This window comes from Oryctolagus cuniculus, chromosome 5 (genome assembly GCF_964237555.1).
Source record: "Oryctolagus cuniculus chromosome 5, mOryCun1.1, whole genome shotgun sequence".
NCBI lineage: Eukaryota > Metazoa > Chordata > Mammalia > Lagomorpha > Leporidae > Oryctolagus > Oryctolagus cuniculus.
This window is the reverse complement of record NC_091436.1, coordinates 39,041,837-39,060,764: the sequence shown is the minus strand read 5'-3', so window position 1 is coordinate 39,060,764 and position 18,928 is coordinate 39,041,837. Positions and strand designations below refer to the sequence as shown.

Here is an 18,928-nt window from a genome sequence, read left to right as displayed (position 1 = left end):
TAGTCTATTTTCATTAGAATTTACCGAATTGGGTATGGTTGCTGAGTTGCTTTTTAAAATTCAAGTTTATTTGCAAAAAAAGTTTTTGGGCTCCATGAATAGATTTTCCCACATATTATCGTAAAGTCTTGGAAAAAGCAGCAGAGGATGACCCAGGTGTTTAGGCCTCTGCTGCCCACGTGGGATACTTGGAAGAAGCTCCTGGCTTCTGGAAGTTGTGGCTGCCTGCAGGCCAGCATCCCATATGGGTGCGGGTTTGAGTCCCAGCTGATTCACTTCTGATCCAGTTCCCTGCTAATACTCGGTAGAAAGCCGCAGAGGATGGCCCAAGTACTTGGACCCCTGTACCTATGTGGGAGACCCAGAGTGGGCTTCTGGCTCCTGGCTTTAGCCTGGCCAAGCTCTGACCATTGTGACCATTTGGGGAATGAACCAGTGGATGAAAGATCTCTCCTTTTCTCTTTCTCTGTGTAACTCTGCCTTTTAAGTAAATAAAATCTTCAAACTCTCTCTCCCTGTTTCTCTGTCTCTGTATCTCTGACTTCCAAGTAAAATAAATAAATCTTTTAAAAGATTAAAAAGCAAAATAAAATTCAGCTGTTTACAATAAAAAGAATGTAGGTTATATGAATATTAGTTCTAGTGTAAAAGCAGTGCAATTCAAGGATAGCAGGAACAGAAAACGTTGGAGTTTCTGATGTTTAATAAAACAGTAATCACTTTAGGATCTGATGAGAATTAGAATGCTGAGAACTTTTTTTTTAAACTTTTATTTAATGAATATAAATTTCCAAAGTACGGCTTATGGATTACAATGGCTTCCCCCCCATACCGTCCCTCCCACCCGCAACCCTCCCCTTTCCCACTCCCTCTCCCCTTCCATTCACATCAAGATTCATTTTTGATTCTCTTTATATACAGAAGATGAGTTTAGCATACATTAAGTAAAGATTTCAACAGTTTGCTCCCACACAGAAACATAAACTGAAAAATACTGTTTGAGTACTAGTTATAGCATTAAATCTCAATGTATAGCTTTAGTACTATGAACTTTATTATTATATCAGAAGTTAATATTTTCAGAAAATTATGGGTATCATTCTCAACATTATTTGCATGTTGATTTTGATCAAAGGAAAGGAGAGAGTTTTGAACTAACTTTATTTTAGTGCTGCTTTTCTACTCAATGTATGTGAATAATGTATGATTTTCTTTCAGATTGTTGAATTCTGGGCCTAGTTATTCCTCCTGTCTCTCTGTGAGACTGTCATATGTTAGCTGCCAGTTAATCTTTGTGACTCTCTTCTCTTTAGTATAATATCCATTATTTTTGCCAGGTGTGGAATTCTGCATGGTTTTGATTCTAGGGAAACTGATTTCTAAGCCTGAAAAAGTGGATTTGTTGCAAAGGACTTTATTTTGAGCCCATCTATATATGCATTCAATAACTTCAGATTGTCTTTTGATTGTTAGCATTTTGGTTGCTTCTAGTTATTTTCTACTACAAATAATGAGTTGTTGAGATTATTAAGTAAAAAGATACTATATCATTAAGCAATGATTGTTTTTTAAGCGGCGATTGTTATTGACAAATAGCTCTCCCAGAAATCTCTCACCAATTAACAGCAGTCTGTGAGAATGCCCACGTAATCTCACATTTACCAGCCATGGGAATCACCAGACCTTGAATACTGTTGGCAGGCTGAGAGAAGAATTGCATCTTGTGATGTTACTTTGTAGTTTATAAGTGAAATTAATTTCTATGTTTAACCATCATTTATATTTAGTTTCTTGATAATGCACTTGTATCTATTTCCCATCTTCCTGTTGGGTTTTCCATTTTTTTTATATTGATGTCTAGTGTTTTTATAAATTAAAGAAGAAACTGCTTTTTCCCCTTGTAGCAAATGTGTTTTTTCACTTTCTTGATGGGTCTTCCATCTTGCTGGTGGTTCTATTTGCCACTCTGAAGTTTCAGATTTTTATGTAATCATATTCATCAGTCCTATCTTTTATAGCTGCTGGGTTTGGTGCCTTATTAGATGGGCTATCCCACTCTACAATTACAAATAACTTCTCTTAAGCATTCTTCTAAACTCTATTTGCTCAGTTTTTAATGTTTGAATTTTTTATCTATCTGGTAGTTACTGATTTGTAAAGAGTAAGTGGTTTGTAGATGTGTTTTTGAAGATTTATTATTTTTGAAAGGCAGAGTTAGAGAGGGAGAGACAGAGGTCTTTATTTTTTAAAGGTTTTTATTTACTTATTTGAGAGGCAGAATTACAGACAAGAGAGAGGGAGAGACAGGGAGAGGTCTTCCATCCACTGGTTCACTCTCTAGATGGCTACAGTGGCCAGAGCTGGGCCAATCTGAAGCCAGGAGCCAGGAGCTTCTTCCGAGTCGCCCATGTGGATGCAGGTGCCCAAGGAGTTGAGCCATCTTCTGCTGCTTTCCCAGACTATAGTAGAGAGCTGGATCAAAAGTAGAGCAGCCAGGACTTAAACCTGCGCCCATATGGGATTCTGGCACTACAGGTAGAAGCTTAGCCCACTACGCCACAGCGCCTGCCCTGAGAGATCTTTTGTCTGTTGGTTCAGTCCCCAGATGACTGCAACGGCTAGGGCTAGGCCAAACAAAAGCCAGGAGCTTCTTCCCATTCTCCCATGTGGTTACTGTGCCCCAAGCACTTGGACCCTCCTCCGCTGCTTTCCCAGGCCATTAGCAGAGAGCTGGATCAGAAGTGGAGCAGCCTAGACTCGAACTGGCACCCATATGGGATGCTGGCACTGTAGGCGGTGGCTTAACCCGCTACACCACAACACAGGCCCCATTGTAGACATTTAATAGAAATCTAACTGGCAAACTTGATTTCAAATACAATACCTGAAGGATAGGTAGCTAATCCTTAGTGACCTGGACGAAAGACCAGTTGTTCTTTCATGTGGTGGCCAACAAAGGCTAGCACTGGTCTGCTTTATAAGGTGTCACTGAGAGATACTGCAATTTATAAAAAAGGATTTATTTATATATTTGAAAGGTTGAGCTACACAGAGATAGAGAAACAGAGAGTGGGGGAGGGAAAGAGAAAAAGAGAGAGAGAAAGAGATCTGTCTGCTGGTTTACTCCCCAAATTACCACAACAAAGTCTGGGCCAAGCTGAAGCCAGAAGCAGGGAACTCGTACCTGGGGTGGCAGGGGCCCAAGTACTTAAGACATCTTCTGCTGGCTTCCTGCATAGAGTTAGCAGGGAGCTGGACTAGAATTGGAGCAGCCAGGATTCATATCCTCTGCTGTGGGATTCCAGCAATGCAAGCTGTGGCTTAACCCACTTTACCCCAGTATTGGCCTTATGAGGAAGATGTAATACTTCAGCATACATTAGTAGATAGCTACTTTGTAAATTGGAGGTCTTTCTAATAGGGTGTTGAATTTTTTGAAAGACTTAGCAAAAATCTCAGATACGTACTTGAGACTGACTTGAAAGTTCTTCTATTCCTCTATCCCATCGCACCTTCTCTCCCTTTCTTCCCTGATTTTTCAATTCCTTTGGTGATATTGGTGTTTGGTGTTGATAGTATGAAGATATTGTAATGCTGCTTCTATGTACAAGTTGCTCAGTGCTGAGAGGTATACCTAATGCATTTGTGGAACTTTTGCACTTTAAGTGCCTTTTGCAAGGCATTTGTTGATGGTTACATGCTCTGTTGAAGGTGGTTAAAAATTGCCTCTTTTTCTGATACAGAACCAAGTATTTTAAATAATTGAAATGATTTATTGGTATAGCTAATATATGCAGTAAGAATGTAGGAATTTCTGTGACTGTTCATTTACACTGTTGATTTCCTTCCATTATACAGGTTCACTTTGATGGCTGGAATAGTTGCTATGACTATTGGATAGATGCAGATTCTCCTGATATTCACCCTGTTGGCTGGTGTTCAAAAACTGGACATCCTCTTCAGCCTCCTTTGAGTAAGAGACACAAGGATAACTTGAATGACTGTTTTCCATTCCCTTGCATAGCATGCTTAATATTTTGTCATATACTTCCCCTCTTCTCTTTCTCTTTTTTACAAGTTTCTTTTCTATGTGATCCTTTCACTTTTACTACATTTTTAATTGCCACCATCACAAAAATATAAAAGAAAAAATTTAGTTCCTGAAAAAATAAGTGTATGTAAACATTCTTTTACTTTTGTTTAGAATTAAACATTATCTTTCAAAATTAATACTGAAATTTTAGAAGACAGTGTGTCAGACTATCCAAATATTATATGTCAATATCAGTAGTCTATAATGATTTGATTTGATGTTACAGCTTTGCAAGATATTATGATAGTTAGATGTTGGGAAAAGTGTAAAAGAATCTCCCTTGTGTTTAGAACTACATGTGACTCTCTAATTACCACAATAAAAATTGTCATTTAAATGTGATTTTTTTCAAAAAGATACATGAAGGAATTAATATATGCTGTTGTCTATTGTGAAGAAAATATATACATTGTGAAAAAATATGTAGGAATTACAGCACTTATTATACAGTTTTAAAAAATTTAGTGTGCTTACTATACCTTTGGCTTTACTTCAGGGTGTATATATAATACACAGTATAAATGCATAAAAATAGAATGCACATGGTATTCATTGTAGCATGTTTAAAATAACAAAACTTGGAACAATTATTTTATTTTATGGAATGAAATATTGCCCAATTCTAGAATAGAAAATAAAGCCAATTAATATCTTTAAACTAAAAAAATAAATAAATGAATCACGAAGTTGGGGAACAAAAGTTGGCTACATGAATTATAGTACATGAAACTATAGATACTATGCAACTGTCATCAGGAAAATTAATCTTGCAACAGAAAGTTAAACACCAAAGAAGAATGTTTCAGAGCAGTGCCCTTCTATTTTGTCCCTTTTATGTGGCAAAATAAAACAAACCAAAAGCCCTGATAGATATGCATGTGGAGGTGCGGATGTGTATCTGATGGCTTAGCACAATCCCCAGAGGCACACAGACCTGACTGGTAAGGAGAGGGAGGGTCTGAAATCGAGAAGGGAGAGCATGAAGGGGACAGGAGCTGTTACTCCCTCTTACTCTGTTGTAGGGTTTGAAGATTTCACAGTATGGGTGTTCCTGTATTATATGCTAGAAGATAGTTGTTTAGAGTCTTCTCATTAATTCGGATTTGGTTTTGTCAGGGATGTGTGACATTTTGAAAGAAGGTTAGAGTGAACTTTAACCATTTTACTACTGAAGACAGAAAGGAATGAACAGGATCATTGGGAAAAACCTGAGGAAGTAGAGATTTTAACATTAATTTTTATGGAATCCAGTTCTTTTTCTGTTTTTATATGTTAATGCAAAATTAGATTTCTAGGGATTTTTTTTTCGTCTTTGTTTAGGTCCAAGACATTGGATCCTTAGAGTCACTTGCTTAACTTTTTGTCTTTTCTCTTTCTGCTTTTTCATAGGCCCCTTAGAGTTAATGGAAGCTTCAGAACATGGTGGATGCTCAACTCCAGGATGTAAAGGGCTTGGCCATTTTAAGAGAGCGAGGCACCTGGGCCCTCACAGGTATGTGGTTACCATCACTCATGTAGGATTTCTCACGTGGTCCCGTGGAGGTTACCTGTCCAGATATGAATACATATGTGATACTGATTTCCATGTGTAATAAATAGATGTGAACTAATTTTAAATTCAGATCCATAAGCTGTGTGGTTACCATGGTGATTATGTAAAAGTGAAAGGTATGTCTATGGTTAAATCTTCCTTGGAGAAAATGCATTCATGGTTTAAAATAGATTTACTCTAGCTGTTTGGGTTTTCTGGGTAACCTGACTAGTTTTTACCAGATATTTGATTTCTGAAATAGTTATTTTGGGTTGATGATTGATAATGAGAAGGGAGAGGCCCTGCTGAAATCATCTGCTATATTTTATGATTGGTTGACATGATAATTTGAGTAATGAGAGTTGAGATTATTGTAGATTTGTAGCGAAGATCACAAAAAACATAATATAAGTAACATGAGAATACATTGGTAAGAAAAGCAGTTTTCAGAAATTTTCTCTTATCCCTGAGTAACTTAACAAAAAGAAGCTGTTTAGATATATCTTAAAATAATAATTTCTCAGAGTAATGTTCTAACTGTATGGTAATTGGATTACCTAGTAAGAACAGTGATTCCTCATTTATCTAGTTTGTACAGGTTGTGAATCTGGGTCATTACTTTTTTTTTTTTTTCATGGTTGCACTCCTCCAAGAGTTCATCAGAATTGCAAAATTGATGTAATTATTTTCTGGATAGTGTTTCCTCTTTCTTTCCTCTCTGCCACCTCAAATCCTGCTTATCTGCCTTCTGCAACACACCTCCCCCCTGCTTCTTTTTAATGAGGTTTAGTATGTTCCAGAGTTAAAAAGGGCATGGAAAGGATGATTCCATTTGCAAATATCCATTTAAGAATCTTTTTGGTTGCTTGTGTGCCTGTAAACCAAGTTATATGATTAACTTAAGCACAATTAAATATATTACATCTTAGAAGTTTTTAAATATTGCCTAGTGAAGGTAGCTGGATTATTTTTCAGGCTTTGTGTCAGTCTTAGGAAGTAATTCATCAGCATGCTAAATTTCCATTATACGTCCAGAAATTCATTTAGCAAGAATTTTTGAGCAGCGGTTTTTTCAGTAAGAACAACTAACTTATTGCACTTTTATTTCCCCTTTAAATAGTGTTGCTCTAGTTGCTTTACATTTGTTGGATAACTTCTCAAATAACCCTATAATATAGGAACCTTATTTTCCCTCAATTTTTTCTGAGACCACCACAGAACTGGAAAGGGTTAGTAAGTTACCTTACCTATTGCTGGTAAGGGGGGCGCCTCATGTTTCTCAAGCATCTGTGATCTTGACCACTCCCCCATAACTGCCTCTCAAGAAACCACTCCAGGAATTAGTCACAGACCTGGTCTTTAAAGAACTCATGCATTAATGGAACTGTAAAAGCTGACTATAAATTAATTTAAAATATAAAATACATTGGGGTCAGTGCTGTGGCGTAGTGGGTCAAGCTGCCGCCTGGAGTACCGGCATCCCATATGGGTGCCAGTTCAAGTCCTGGCTGTTCCACTTCTGATCCTGCTCTCTGCTGTGGCCTATGAAAGCAGTAGAGGCTGGCCCATATCCTTGGGCCTCTGTACTCGCATGGGAGACCCAGAAGAAGCTTCTGGCTCCTGGCTTCGGGTTGGCACAGCTCTGGCCAATTGGGGAGTGAACCAGCAGATAGAAGACCTCTCTCTCTCTGCCTCTCCTTTTCTCTCTATGTAACTCTAACTTTCAAATAAATAAATAAATCTTTAAAATATATAAAGATACAAAATAATAACCAACACTGAAGCTTTGGCACTTGTGCCTTTCTACCATAAACTCTCAAGAAATTCTTTGGACTAAAAGGAATTTGCTGCTCTTTGAAGGAAAAGACATTTTAAGAATGGGTGAATACTGGTAACATATTGTTGGGTACACTGGAGGATTCCAAAATTTTATTTGGTGTTTTGGGAAGAAGACTCATCCTGCCAAAGGGTGCACAGTCTCCTTAGGAGTGCTTTGAAGCCTGAGAGGACAGCTTTGTCTTTGGGACAAGATGCGGGGTGAGAGTCTTGGCCCTAACTGATGGCCCAGCCATCCTCCAGGACCACTCCCCCCATGTGTGTGCATAGACCTCAGAGCGTTCGTCAGGTGCGCCACACTAGTTCACTGAGTTTCTGTGGCTCTCTTTACAGCATTTCTTCCTAGATGCAGTATTCAATTTATTCAGTTGTGTTGTTTTTTTCAAAGATTTATTTATTTATTTGAAAGTCAGAGTTACACAGAGAGAAAAAGGCAGAGAGAGAGGTCTTTCATCTTCTGGTTCACTCCCCAATTGGCAGCAACGGCCGGAGCTGGGCCAATCCGAAGCCAGGAGCCTGGAGCTTCTTCCAGGTCTCCCATATGGGTACAGGAGCCCAAGGACTTGGGCCATCTTCTACTGCTTTCCTAGGCCACAGCAGAGAGCTGGATCAGAAGTGGAGCAGCCGGGACTAGAACCAGTGTCCATATGGGATGCCAGCACTGCAGGCGGCGGCTTTACCCACTACACCACTGCGCCAGCCCCTTGAGTTTGTTAAAAGCTGAGAGAAATTATATGATGCATGAAGAGTTTATGGAGAAATGTAGTACAGAAGCTCTCTCAAGATAATTGGAACCGTAATAGAGAATTGCTCATTTTCTTGAAAGGAGAGGAAGACATACACCTAACATAAGGTTATGGCTTAAAAGACAAACATTGATAAAGCAACTGTATTCATTTTCTTGTAGATTCTATGCCTCGGGCATAGTTGTTGGTTGACTCTGGCCTCCAGAGAGGGATCCAATTCACAGAACTTGTGGGAGGTTCCAGCTTTCGCCCAAGTGCTATCTCCCTTCTCCTGAGCCTTTGAACTGGATTTTCTTAGGGTTCCTGAGCATGCTGTCCTGTGTAGAACACTAGGAGTTCCTTTGCCAGCATGATATTAATCCTTAGCAGGCACAGCCAGTTTTCCATTTCATTAGTAAACTGCTGGACTAGATTGCGGCATCATGGATATTCTTTGAAAGGTTCATTTCACTGGCGCTTATTTTTGTACTTCCTAAGAATGCTGTGTTTAGAAAAAATGTAATGAGAAAATTCTCTTTGGATTAATTTACTGAGAAACTGCATAAATCAAACTATGCATTCTTTGCTTAGATAACAAGGAAAGTTGCTCTCCTAGCAAGAATAATCAATTTTATGATCACATAAGCAAAAGACTGTTTTGACTAGCATTTCTTGTTACTTTCCCTGAAGATTACAAATTCAATGTGATCTAAGACTGTGTCTCAGCAATGACATTTGAGAATGTAACTTATTTTTTAATGTTGAAATATAAATGACCAGTGAGAGAATTGAATGTGGATATAGTGTTCTCATCTCTAGGGATATTCAGTAGCCAAGTGGCTTAAATCTAACTCTGTAACCATAACCAGAGAACATTAATATTTGTTGTGTCGTGGTATTCGCTTTCATAATTAATTTATTTGGCCTGTTGAGAGGTCAAAGAATGGGAGGGAATTAAAGGAGCACTAAAATACATTATAGTAGATATTCTATATAATAATCTAATGTCTTCAGAAGTAAAGGTTTTCTATGGTATGATTTGATATTGGACAAATTAAGCAAAAGAAGCAAAAAAATGGGGTATTTTAAATAAAGTAAAGTCCATAGAAAGTTTTAAAAACTAGTAACTCTGGATGTACAGGTGCAATTGTAAAAACATGTTCACTCATTAGCCATCTCTTGTTGAACATGGACTTGCATTGGCTCTGCCATGTGGGCTGTGTGGAGGAGAGGGCCCCTACTGCTAACTAAGAAGGTCAGTCTGGTTTGAACATACTCTCACTGAGAGATGAATGGAGCAGCACTTGGAGAGAAACAGTCGCTTTTTTTCTGAGAGCAGAGCCTTCATAAATGAAGCATGTTATGGAGCTTTTGATGTTGTTTGTTTGTTATGGTTAAATGGATCCCTTCTTGTAAAGTGGTAATTGATGGGATTTATTGATAATTTCCTCTGTTCCACACATTGCTAAGGACCTACTTAGGTGACTTCATTTAATACTCACGGCAGCTGTGTAAGTTAGGCACTGTTGCATCCTAGTTCTACAGATGAAGATGTTTGAGTGAATGCCCGAGATCATACACTGGCAGAAGGATTCAGACCAGGCCGGTGTGGCTCTTTGGTCTCCATTGTGTGCAGAGCACTGTGTCCTGATACAGCCTTCCATATGGTTTTTTTTTTTTTTTTTTTTTTTTTTTTTTGGACAGGCAGAGTGGACAGTGAGAGAGAGAGACAGAGAGAAAGGTCTTCCTTTTGCCGTTGGTTCACCCTCCAGTGGCCGCCGCGGCTGGCGTGCTACGGCCGGCGCACCTCGCTGATCCGATGGCAGGAGCCAGGTACTTATCCTGGTCTCCCATGGGGTGCAGGGCCCAAGCACCTGGGCCATCCTCCACTGCACTCCCTGGCCACAGCAGAGAGCTGGCCTGGAAGAGGGGCAACCGGGACAGAATCCAGCGCCCCGACCGGGACTAGAACCTGGTGTGCCGGCGCCACAAGGCGGAGGATTAGCCTAGTGAGCCGCGGCGCCGGCCCCATATGGTTTTTTTGTTTGTTTGTTTGTCATGACAGTGTAAGATTAATTGTGTGAGCACTTATAAAGCTGGGGATTTTGCTGAATTGTTTTAAAAAAATGTGTATATAATTAAAAGGGTTATAAAGGTAGGAGTGGAAAGCAGTGAATAAGGCAGTCCCGCAATCTTACCTAATAATTGGAGCATTGTTTTCTAGGGAAAACAGCTTCCTTAGAGGAGCAGATGGGGTGGGGTTTTGTTTCCATAACTGATAGGGATAATTTGTTAAAGAGCAGAATGCAACCTACTACTATCCTTACAGTAAAGAACAATATATTCCTGTGTGAACCTATACCCTTGCTTTATGCGAAGTTGCATATTAGTAAAGGCTTCTGTGTGTATATCTGTGTGCTCATACACCTGATGCAGAATACACACATTCTGTGCTACACCCCAACCTTACCAAGGTTTTGCCATTAGAAACTTTTGAGTGTATGAGAAATCAGAAATTCAGGAACCTAATGGGAACTCCTTCTTTCCGTCAACATTTAGTCAGCACTGGTGAGTTTTTAAAGATCATATGCATTTTTAGGAGCTAGTAATTTTGTATTTGTACTCAACAAAAGAAATGCTGCACAGAATCTACAACATTTCTAGTAGGATACAAATCACGTAACTCTTGTGCTCGTTTAAGTGACAGACACAAGAGTGATCTCAACTCCCTGAAAACATGATTACTGGTGACCTGCCAGTTAGTGCTTTTCCTAAGGGGTGGTTAGTGGGGCTGATGAGACAGGGAAATACATAGCCCACATCTGAAGGTTGGCTTGCCTTTAAAGGCCTCGGGTAAGAATTATTTTATAAAGCTCAATGACCATGAGCCAGTACATTATCTCTCAGAGCCTGTGTTGTCCTTTGTAAAGTGAATGACAGTAGCATCTGCTTAATAGGAATGGTATGGTGAATAAGGGTGTTAATTCATGTAAAGCATTGGCAACTGTGCCTGGCACATAGCAAGTGCACAATACCTATGAGCTTCATGCAGCTTGGCAGGCAGGTAGCTACATTTTGCAGCTTGGAACTCTCAGATTGATTTTGTATCATAGATTAGGAATAAGGAAATTTTTCAATACAAGAAAGCTACTATTTATCCCTGTAGTGTGGCATTTAGACAGCCAGGATTCATATGATCCCAGAACTAAGTCTGTGACACAGAGCAAGTTCCCATTTTTTAAACCTCAGTTTCTATATCTGTAGAATGAGCACGGTAATCGGAACTATTTCCCAGAATTGTGAAAATCATAATGAGGCCACATGAGGAAAGAGCTTGGGTAGTGCACTCAACCCCTGGTTGTTTTTGTCGTCGTCCTTATTTCGCGCATGAAGAAGCTGTCTTGGAGGTCGTGCTTGCTCATTGTTGTGTAGGGGACAAGGCAGAGTGTGTTTAGAACCACGTCTCCTGATTTCCACTTGGGACACCCCATCCCTCTCCTGCCCTGTGACTTGAGCACACTTGTGCATTTTATGACATCCTCCTATTTTCATCCCTTCCACTTCCACTTTAGGAGCCAGCTGGTTTTCTTGCCCTCCACTACCACCACCCCCCAACACACCAGCCTCTTGACTTTTCCCAGGGTTTGGAAGAAGACTGGGCATTATTAGTAAAATCTGTAGCTGATCATTGCGAGGTTCCCTTGAGACAATCTTTCCTTACTCATTAATAAATCATTGTTTTGAGGGCTGTGATTGTCTTTCCCTACTTTAGATTGAGAATCTAAAATTTCTCTCTGGCCCTGGCAATCTGTTCCCCCAACCACACCCCACCCCCAAAGGAGATGCTTAGATGGTGAATTTCATTCTGGCCACTAGTCTTGCCCCTCTCTGAGCTATCCATGTCTACATATGGCGATCTAGAGGGACATCGTTCCTTCATTGATTCAACAATTAGGTGAGTGTGCTGCCTTGTAGAGCTTAGAAGGCCAGTTGTCCACACTTTACTTGTAACTGTGGTGTTCAGCTGGGGGCCCAGTCCATGTGGCTAAAAATCCTGCAAGGTTTTACAATGTTGGAGGTAGATGGAGTTATATACTGGATCTCTCATTTCCTTTACTTTGTATTCAATAAAATTCCAAAGTCAATGTACATACGGTCATGAAGTAATTTAATGATAAGTTTTATGTTCATACAGTCATTCAACAATTTAATGATGAGTGATATTCTAGGAAGAGCAGCATACTGTTTACCCAAAGAAACCAAAACATTGTCTTTGGAAAGTTTTTGTCTACTCTCACAAAATATGGGTAGATAAATTTGCAGCCGAAAATTCAATATGAAGAACAAAGAATAGAATTAAGTTAAAATGACTAAGATCTGAGGCTGAATTAATGTATTTCCTTTGTGAGAAACAGAATCAAAAGTAGTAGGAGGCCTGAGTTGTGCTTTTTATGTTTGTGGGGGTGATGGAGGGGAGATCGGAGTTGAAAAATTTGGTTTTAAACAAGGTCATCATGAAGTGAGCGGGATGTCTGAGTAGAAGTGTTCAGCATACATGTGTATTCTGCTTGAAATCAGGATCAGGGTTAAGCAGGTACCTTCTCCCTGGGGGACCTGCAGGGAACGGGGCCTCTTCTCTTTCTGAGGCCTTTGGTGGTTACTGTGTGGGTAGAAAACTCAAGTGTACCTGACTGGTTACTACCATCTGGGCTTTCTGTCCAGAGACCCACAGGCAGGGCAGGCTTGCTGTTCACAGCTCCTTGCAAGTGCAGATCAAGGTCTGGAAAACTGAGGCATGAGGCCAGCATCCCCAGCAGCCGTCCACCCAAGCGGACTGTGTCCACAGGAATGTGCCAGTTGTACCCTACTTTCTGCCCTCACCAGATTTCCCAGCCTTCCTGTGGGCTAGCAGGTATCTTTTCCATAAGGTTTCTTCTGCCCCAGTTAGGGTCACATGTCCCATCAGTTCTGGTTAGTCCAAGTGTCCTGTGAAAGGTTCACGAAGCATTTGGAGGCCCTGTGGTTGGAGATGGATTTTCCTTCACATTGTTACCAAATGAATAAAATGAAATAAAGTAGTATGCCCATTCTAAGATGCAGTAGTGTGCCCATTTACCTGCTATGTGAACTTGGGGAAGCAACATCTCTGCTTGGATGCCTAATCAAAGTTCCACAATTCCCAATACCATTCCCAAATCTGCTTTTCACTTAGTCATTCTCATCTCAGAATAAAGATGGCATTGCTCTTCCACCAATCCTTCAAGCCAGAAACCTCAAGGCCGTTCTTGCCCTTCTTTGATGTTCTACTCCATCTCCTGTCCATCTGTAGCTCCTCTTCACATCACAAAACTTACCATGACTGTCTTTTAAGCTTTTCCTTCATTTCAGCCACCCACATCCAAATCACCATCATATCCTTATTCTTAAATAACTTTTCTTTCTCTGAGTTGGATCCCTTGAAATCTTCTTAGCGTACTGAGTGATCTTTTTAAATTTGATGAAGATCCTTCAGTGGCTTTGAATTGAACCTAAACCAGAATACAAAACTGCTGGCTGTGGCTACCAGGCCCTGTGTGGTATTTCCCCTTCCTTCTTCTCCTGCTGCATCCATTCCTCTTGCTCATCACACTTTAGCCAAGCTGGTCTCAAACTTGCCAGTCGTTTGTGGGCTGTTCTATGTTGTGGGCTACTCCTCCCTTGGTCTGAGATCCTGTTCCCCTAAGTGATGACTGAATTTCTTCTTCCTGATCTTAAGGTCCCTGGTCAAATTCTTGTTTCCAGGGAAACCTTTCCTCACCACCCATTGTAAATCCTTGTGGCTTTTCCTTTCATGCTACTTCGTTTCCTACCTGGGAGTTACAGCATCTGAAGTCTTCTAATTTATTTATTTGTGTGATTTTTGTATTCCCCATCACATGCTAAAATATGAGCTCCAGGATACCAGAGATCATTTCCTTCTGTTTTGCATTGTGTTTTAAATGCCCAGAAATACCATAATAATGCCCAATAAATATTTGCTGGACAAATGAATAAAATGATGAATGAAGTAATTTAAGTTTTAAGCCTTATCATGTGTAACACCTTCCTCATGGGAAAGTTAAGTAAAATATTACATGTAAAGCACTTAACACAGTACTTGAGACATATTAAGTACTATAGGGGTTGGCGCTGTGGCATAGAAGGTTAAATCTCTGCCTGAAGTGTCAGCACCCCATATGAGCCTTGATCTGAATCCTGGCTGCTCCACTTCCAATCCGACTCCCTGCTGATGTGCTTTAGAAAGCAGTGGAAGATGGCCCAAATGCTTGAGTCCCTGTATCCATGTAGGAGACCCAGAAGAAGCTCCTGGCTTCAGCCTGGCCCAGTCCCAGCTATTGCAGCCATTTGGGGAGTGAACCAGCAAACAGAAGATCTCTCTTTCTCCTTCTGTCTCTGTATCTCTGCCTTTTAAATAAGTAAATTAATTAAAAAAAGAGAGTACTGGATAAGTATTACTGGTTTCTGTTTTTGCTTTTGTCATTCCTGGACTAACATTTTGTAGCATTATGGAAATTTATGTCAACACGTGATCAGATGTTAATTACTTTCTTCTGCTCAGATACCAGTATACAGTAGCATGGGAAATAAAGGTTGAATTTTTGCTTATAGCTCTCTGTGATAATTTTATATGGAATTATCAGAATCACCTGGGAATAATTTCAAAGTTTTCCTTCCTTCTCCCAGGAGGGTGTCTCATATTCTCTTGACAGAGTATAGGTATGCATTGTTTTAAAATTTTCTCTCAGTGATTATTAACATTCTTGCTATCATCTAAACCAAAGAAAAGGAACATTTTTTTCTGCCAGGGCTTTTTGGCTATTTATAGCATCATTCACAGACTATAAAAAATTATCCACTCAAAAATTAGCCTGCTATAGATTTATTGAATTTAGAGTCCCCCCACAATTACCTTCGCAGGACCAGACCAAATTTCACAAGCCTTATATGGCCCATGGGTCAGATGTTACCCACACCTGAAACTGAAGAAAACACCTAAGACATAAATGTAATTTATCCAAGGTCCAGATCATTTCCAGATTTAAGATTTCCTAAAAAAGAGGAGCAAGGTAGACCACTGGAGAAGTTGCTGTGTCTGGGGACCCTGAGATCCAGGGATCACCCAGGTATTCTGGAGTCAGGAATGCAGAGGCCCAGGCGCAGCAACATCCTAACTGATGCTAAATTAACAATTAGTAACCGTGATTTCCTTTACCTACTTAACAGGTTGGTCACCAGATAAGACCTGGGGATCCATCCCGGAGGGTCAGATGGAAGAGAAGTGAGCTAGATGGGTCCTTATCCTGCTTGGCCGCTGGTCCTTTTTATGTTTAGGGATCTGCTTAGCTGCAGATTGATGTGAATATTTTCCAGAACATCAGGTGTGAGTCTGGACCTGGAGTCAGGACCTTCCTTTGGAGGACAGTAACTGTACAAAGGAAATGCAGTACCCATGATTGCCCTGAGCCTGCAGGAAGCAGATGCACTCTGTTGGTTAATTTCTCTCTCTCCCAATTCTATCACCAACCCTTCTATGAAGGTTGAGGTGTTTCTTTCTGGGGGTGATTCCAGATACATGTGCAGACCTGAATTCTTCAGTGCCCATTGCTTGGTTCCAAAGATTGCCCTGGATTGCTTCTTAAAATCTAATGCAAAGGCATATTTTTCTATTAGAGTACATTTAACTTCTGTTTGAAGGATAGAGTATTTCATGTTATATGGTTAATTATACATATGCACATATATACTTGTTTATCATATTCTGTAGCCTGTCACTGAACTGACAGAAGTATGGTCTAATGGAAATTTTCTTTTTCTTTTGATCTGTTAGTGCTGCCAACTGTCCCTATTCGGAAATCAATTTGAATAAAGACCGTATTTTCCCAGACCGCTTAAGTGGGGAGATGCCTCCGGCTAGCCCGTCATTTCCAAGAAATAAAAGGACAGATGCAAATGAAAGCTCTTCATCTCCTGAAATCAGGTAATTCAGGTGTTAATATTAGTGTGGTTTACCACCGCTCTAATTGAAGGAGGCTTTCTGTCTTACATGTTTCATGTTTTGTAGCAGTGTTTGCTTGTGGATTGTTGAAAATGTACCTGATTTAATGTGAATAATGATAGAGCTCAGAACTTTAACTTTTTTTTTAAGGAATCACGTTCGAAACAGCATGTCCAAATTAGGCAGGGTTTCCGTACTTGTTTATCTTTTCTTTGAACTTGCTTGATGTTGGAGGTTTGAAAATTCCATTCATTTTATTGCATGCAGGTTCCTATTTCTCTGTGAGTAGATCAATACGTATATGGAGCCAATCTTTATAAGTAAGATGACAACAGACTGCCCTTGTGAAGAGTGGACATGATTTCCTTTAAGTGCTTCTTTTTGGCCAACTACTTGTGTATGCATTGCTTTGTTTAATTATTAATATGTTAACTGTGTTATAAGCTCAGTCATTTAGTTTGAATTCACTTAGAGCTGTGTTGGAATGTTTAACTGCAGTCATAAATAAAGGATCAAACTTGTGATGTGGTTGCAAGGAAGAGAAGATCCATAGACACATGCTCCTCGATGCTTGGGTTCTGGGGGTTTCTTCTAGGAAGGATTTTGAAACCTAACATAGCATAATTTTTGTTGTTTGTTTTAGTCGTTTATAACTTCCATTATTCTTGATGTATCAGGTAGACATTTGAATTAGTAAATGTGATTCTAAAGTTACAGCCGTATTATTGGAATGATAGCATTTAAAGTATTATTATCCTTACAGAAAGGTACCCTATGAATTATGGGGAGAACCACAACTTCTTCAGTTATTAACAGTGGTGATTTTTCTTATCCTTAAACTTATGAATTTTATAATAAACTCATTTACCAAATCTCAGCACCTTAAAATGAGGGTCACTTGAAGAAATTTAACTTTTTTTCTTAAAGATTGTATTTATTTATTTGAGAGATAGAGTTACAGACAGAGAGGGAGAGACAGAGAGAAAGTTATTGTAATTGCGAATCCACTCCCAAATGGCTGCGACAGTTAGAACTAGGCCCATCTGAAGCCAGGAGCCAGAAGCTTCTTCCTGGTCTCCCATGTGGGTACAGGGGCATAAGCACTTAGGCCATCTTCTGCTGCTTTCCCAGGCCACAGCAGAGAGCTGGATCATAAGAGCAGCCAGGATACAAACCAGCACCCACATGGGGTGCAGCACCGCAGGCAGAGGCTTAGCCTACTACGCCACAGCACACAGTGCTGGCCTGAAGAAATTTAATTTTCAAATGGAAGTTTTCAGTTCAGATAGTTAAAGTTACACATTTGGAGTTAAAAATACCTACAGTTTAGAATTTGAATCGCTAGGATGCCACTCAAAACATCAGTGGAGTACTCAGAGGGCTGGACGTTGCCTCTTACCAGATTTTCAATAAGTAGGTCAGATACCTGGGACCAGAGTGTTCTCACAGCAGAATGAGGTACTGGTTTGAATGCTCTCTTGGGTTCCTTTTGCTTGTAAATCCTCAGAAAAGAATATTTTTGGTGATGGGACCAGCCACTCCAGGGTTCTTTCTCCTGTTCGAGTGTGATCATGGTTTTTTTTTGTGTCATTATCTGTGATTAAGAAGGCAATCTCAGTCATTTTAAGTTTTCTATAGTAACTGGTTGTACATATTTCCTATCTAAATATTTTTTAAATTACATATATTTAGTTTATATTACTTTTAAGTAAATGAATTCTGACCTGCTATTACTTTTACCCTTTTTTTCTGCCTTTTTGTGGGCCTTTAGTTAAATGTGTGGGTTCAAAATACCCATCTTACTATAGGGTTTCAACCAGAGCCTTTACTCATTGAAACCCTGAATTGTCTATCAATTGGGATTGGCAGCTCCAGAGTCTAAATTAAAATGAGGAGTATGTGCCTACTCCATATGACGCTATGCAGGCCACATGATGCGTCATTATGTTTATGGAGCCTCTACTGTTGCCACGTCCCCTCTGGCTGCTGGTCAGGCACTTAACAGCAGCAGCTGAACCATCCCAGTATTCATTTGGTTACCGCTGAGGTATGGAACACGACTGGCCTTAGAACTCTCCTCCCAGCCATCTCCTCCACATCCTAAAAGCTCACTCTCACTTTATTCCCAGAAGATGAAAAGACCTTTCTATCTCTTATTGATCTCTTAGAAACTGTAATTTCTGAATGTAACCCAAGTTTAGAAACCATGTCTTTAGGAAGTAAAGAAACAGTCTCCCACTTGTTTCCCAGTGAGTTTCCTTCTTTCCATGAAAGTGCTGAATATGTTGTATAACCAGTAGTAGTGTGTTTTGAATTGTGTGTGTATGCGTTCATAATTTCAAAGCATTTCATTTGATTATCATGGATGTGGTCAGAGGTGTCCATGCTTAACTTATCAGGGGGTGCTGGCAGAGCAACAGTGACTTGCCTCTGACCAAGGTCAGCTAGGCAGCAGAACCAGGACTCACCTTGCAATAGTGAAAAGTAGACCTGATCTTTCTCTGTCAACCTTGGCCAGAAACATAGTTTTAATTTGTCAGAAATGTAAAATAGCCACAACTTAGAGTCTCCAACTATTTATATGGATTTTACATTTTCTTTCTTTCCATCTAATCATAAAACAATAAGTCAGTTCCACCTTGAATAAATCAAGAGATAAAAGAATAAAAATGATTATCAGATAATAAATAATCTTATTTTCATTAAGA

General features: G+C 39.8%; 1 protein-coding gene across 23 annotated transcripts in view; it reads left to right on the top strand.

The window, feature by feature from the left end:
* The window catches only part of L3MBTL3 (L3MBTL histone methyl-lysine binding protein 3), a 160,400-nt gene that overhangs the window by 82,552 nt on the left and 58,920 nt on the right, over window positions 1-18,928 (top strand). For all 23 annotated transcript variants that reach the window (XM_070073602.1, XM_070073597.1, XM_070073594.1 and 20 more), the window contains 3 exons: window positions 3,859-3,973; window positions 5,483-5,585; window positions 16,053-16,202. In XM_070073602.1, the coding sequence (XP_069929703.1) occupies window positions 3,859-3,973; window positions 5,483-5,585; window positions 16,053-16,202 (368 nt within the window). The remainder of the gene's footprint in view (window positions 1-3,858; window positions 3,974-5,482; window positions 5,586-16,052; window positions 16,203-18,928) is intronic.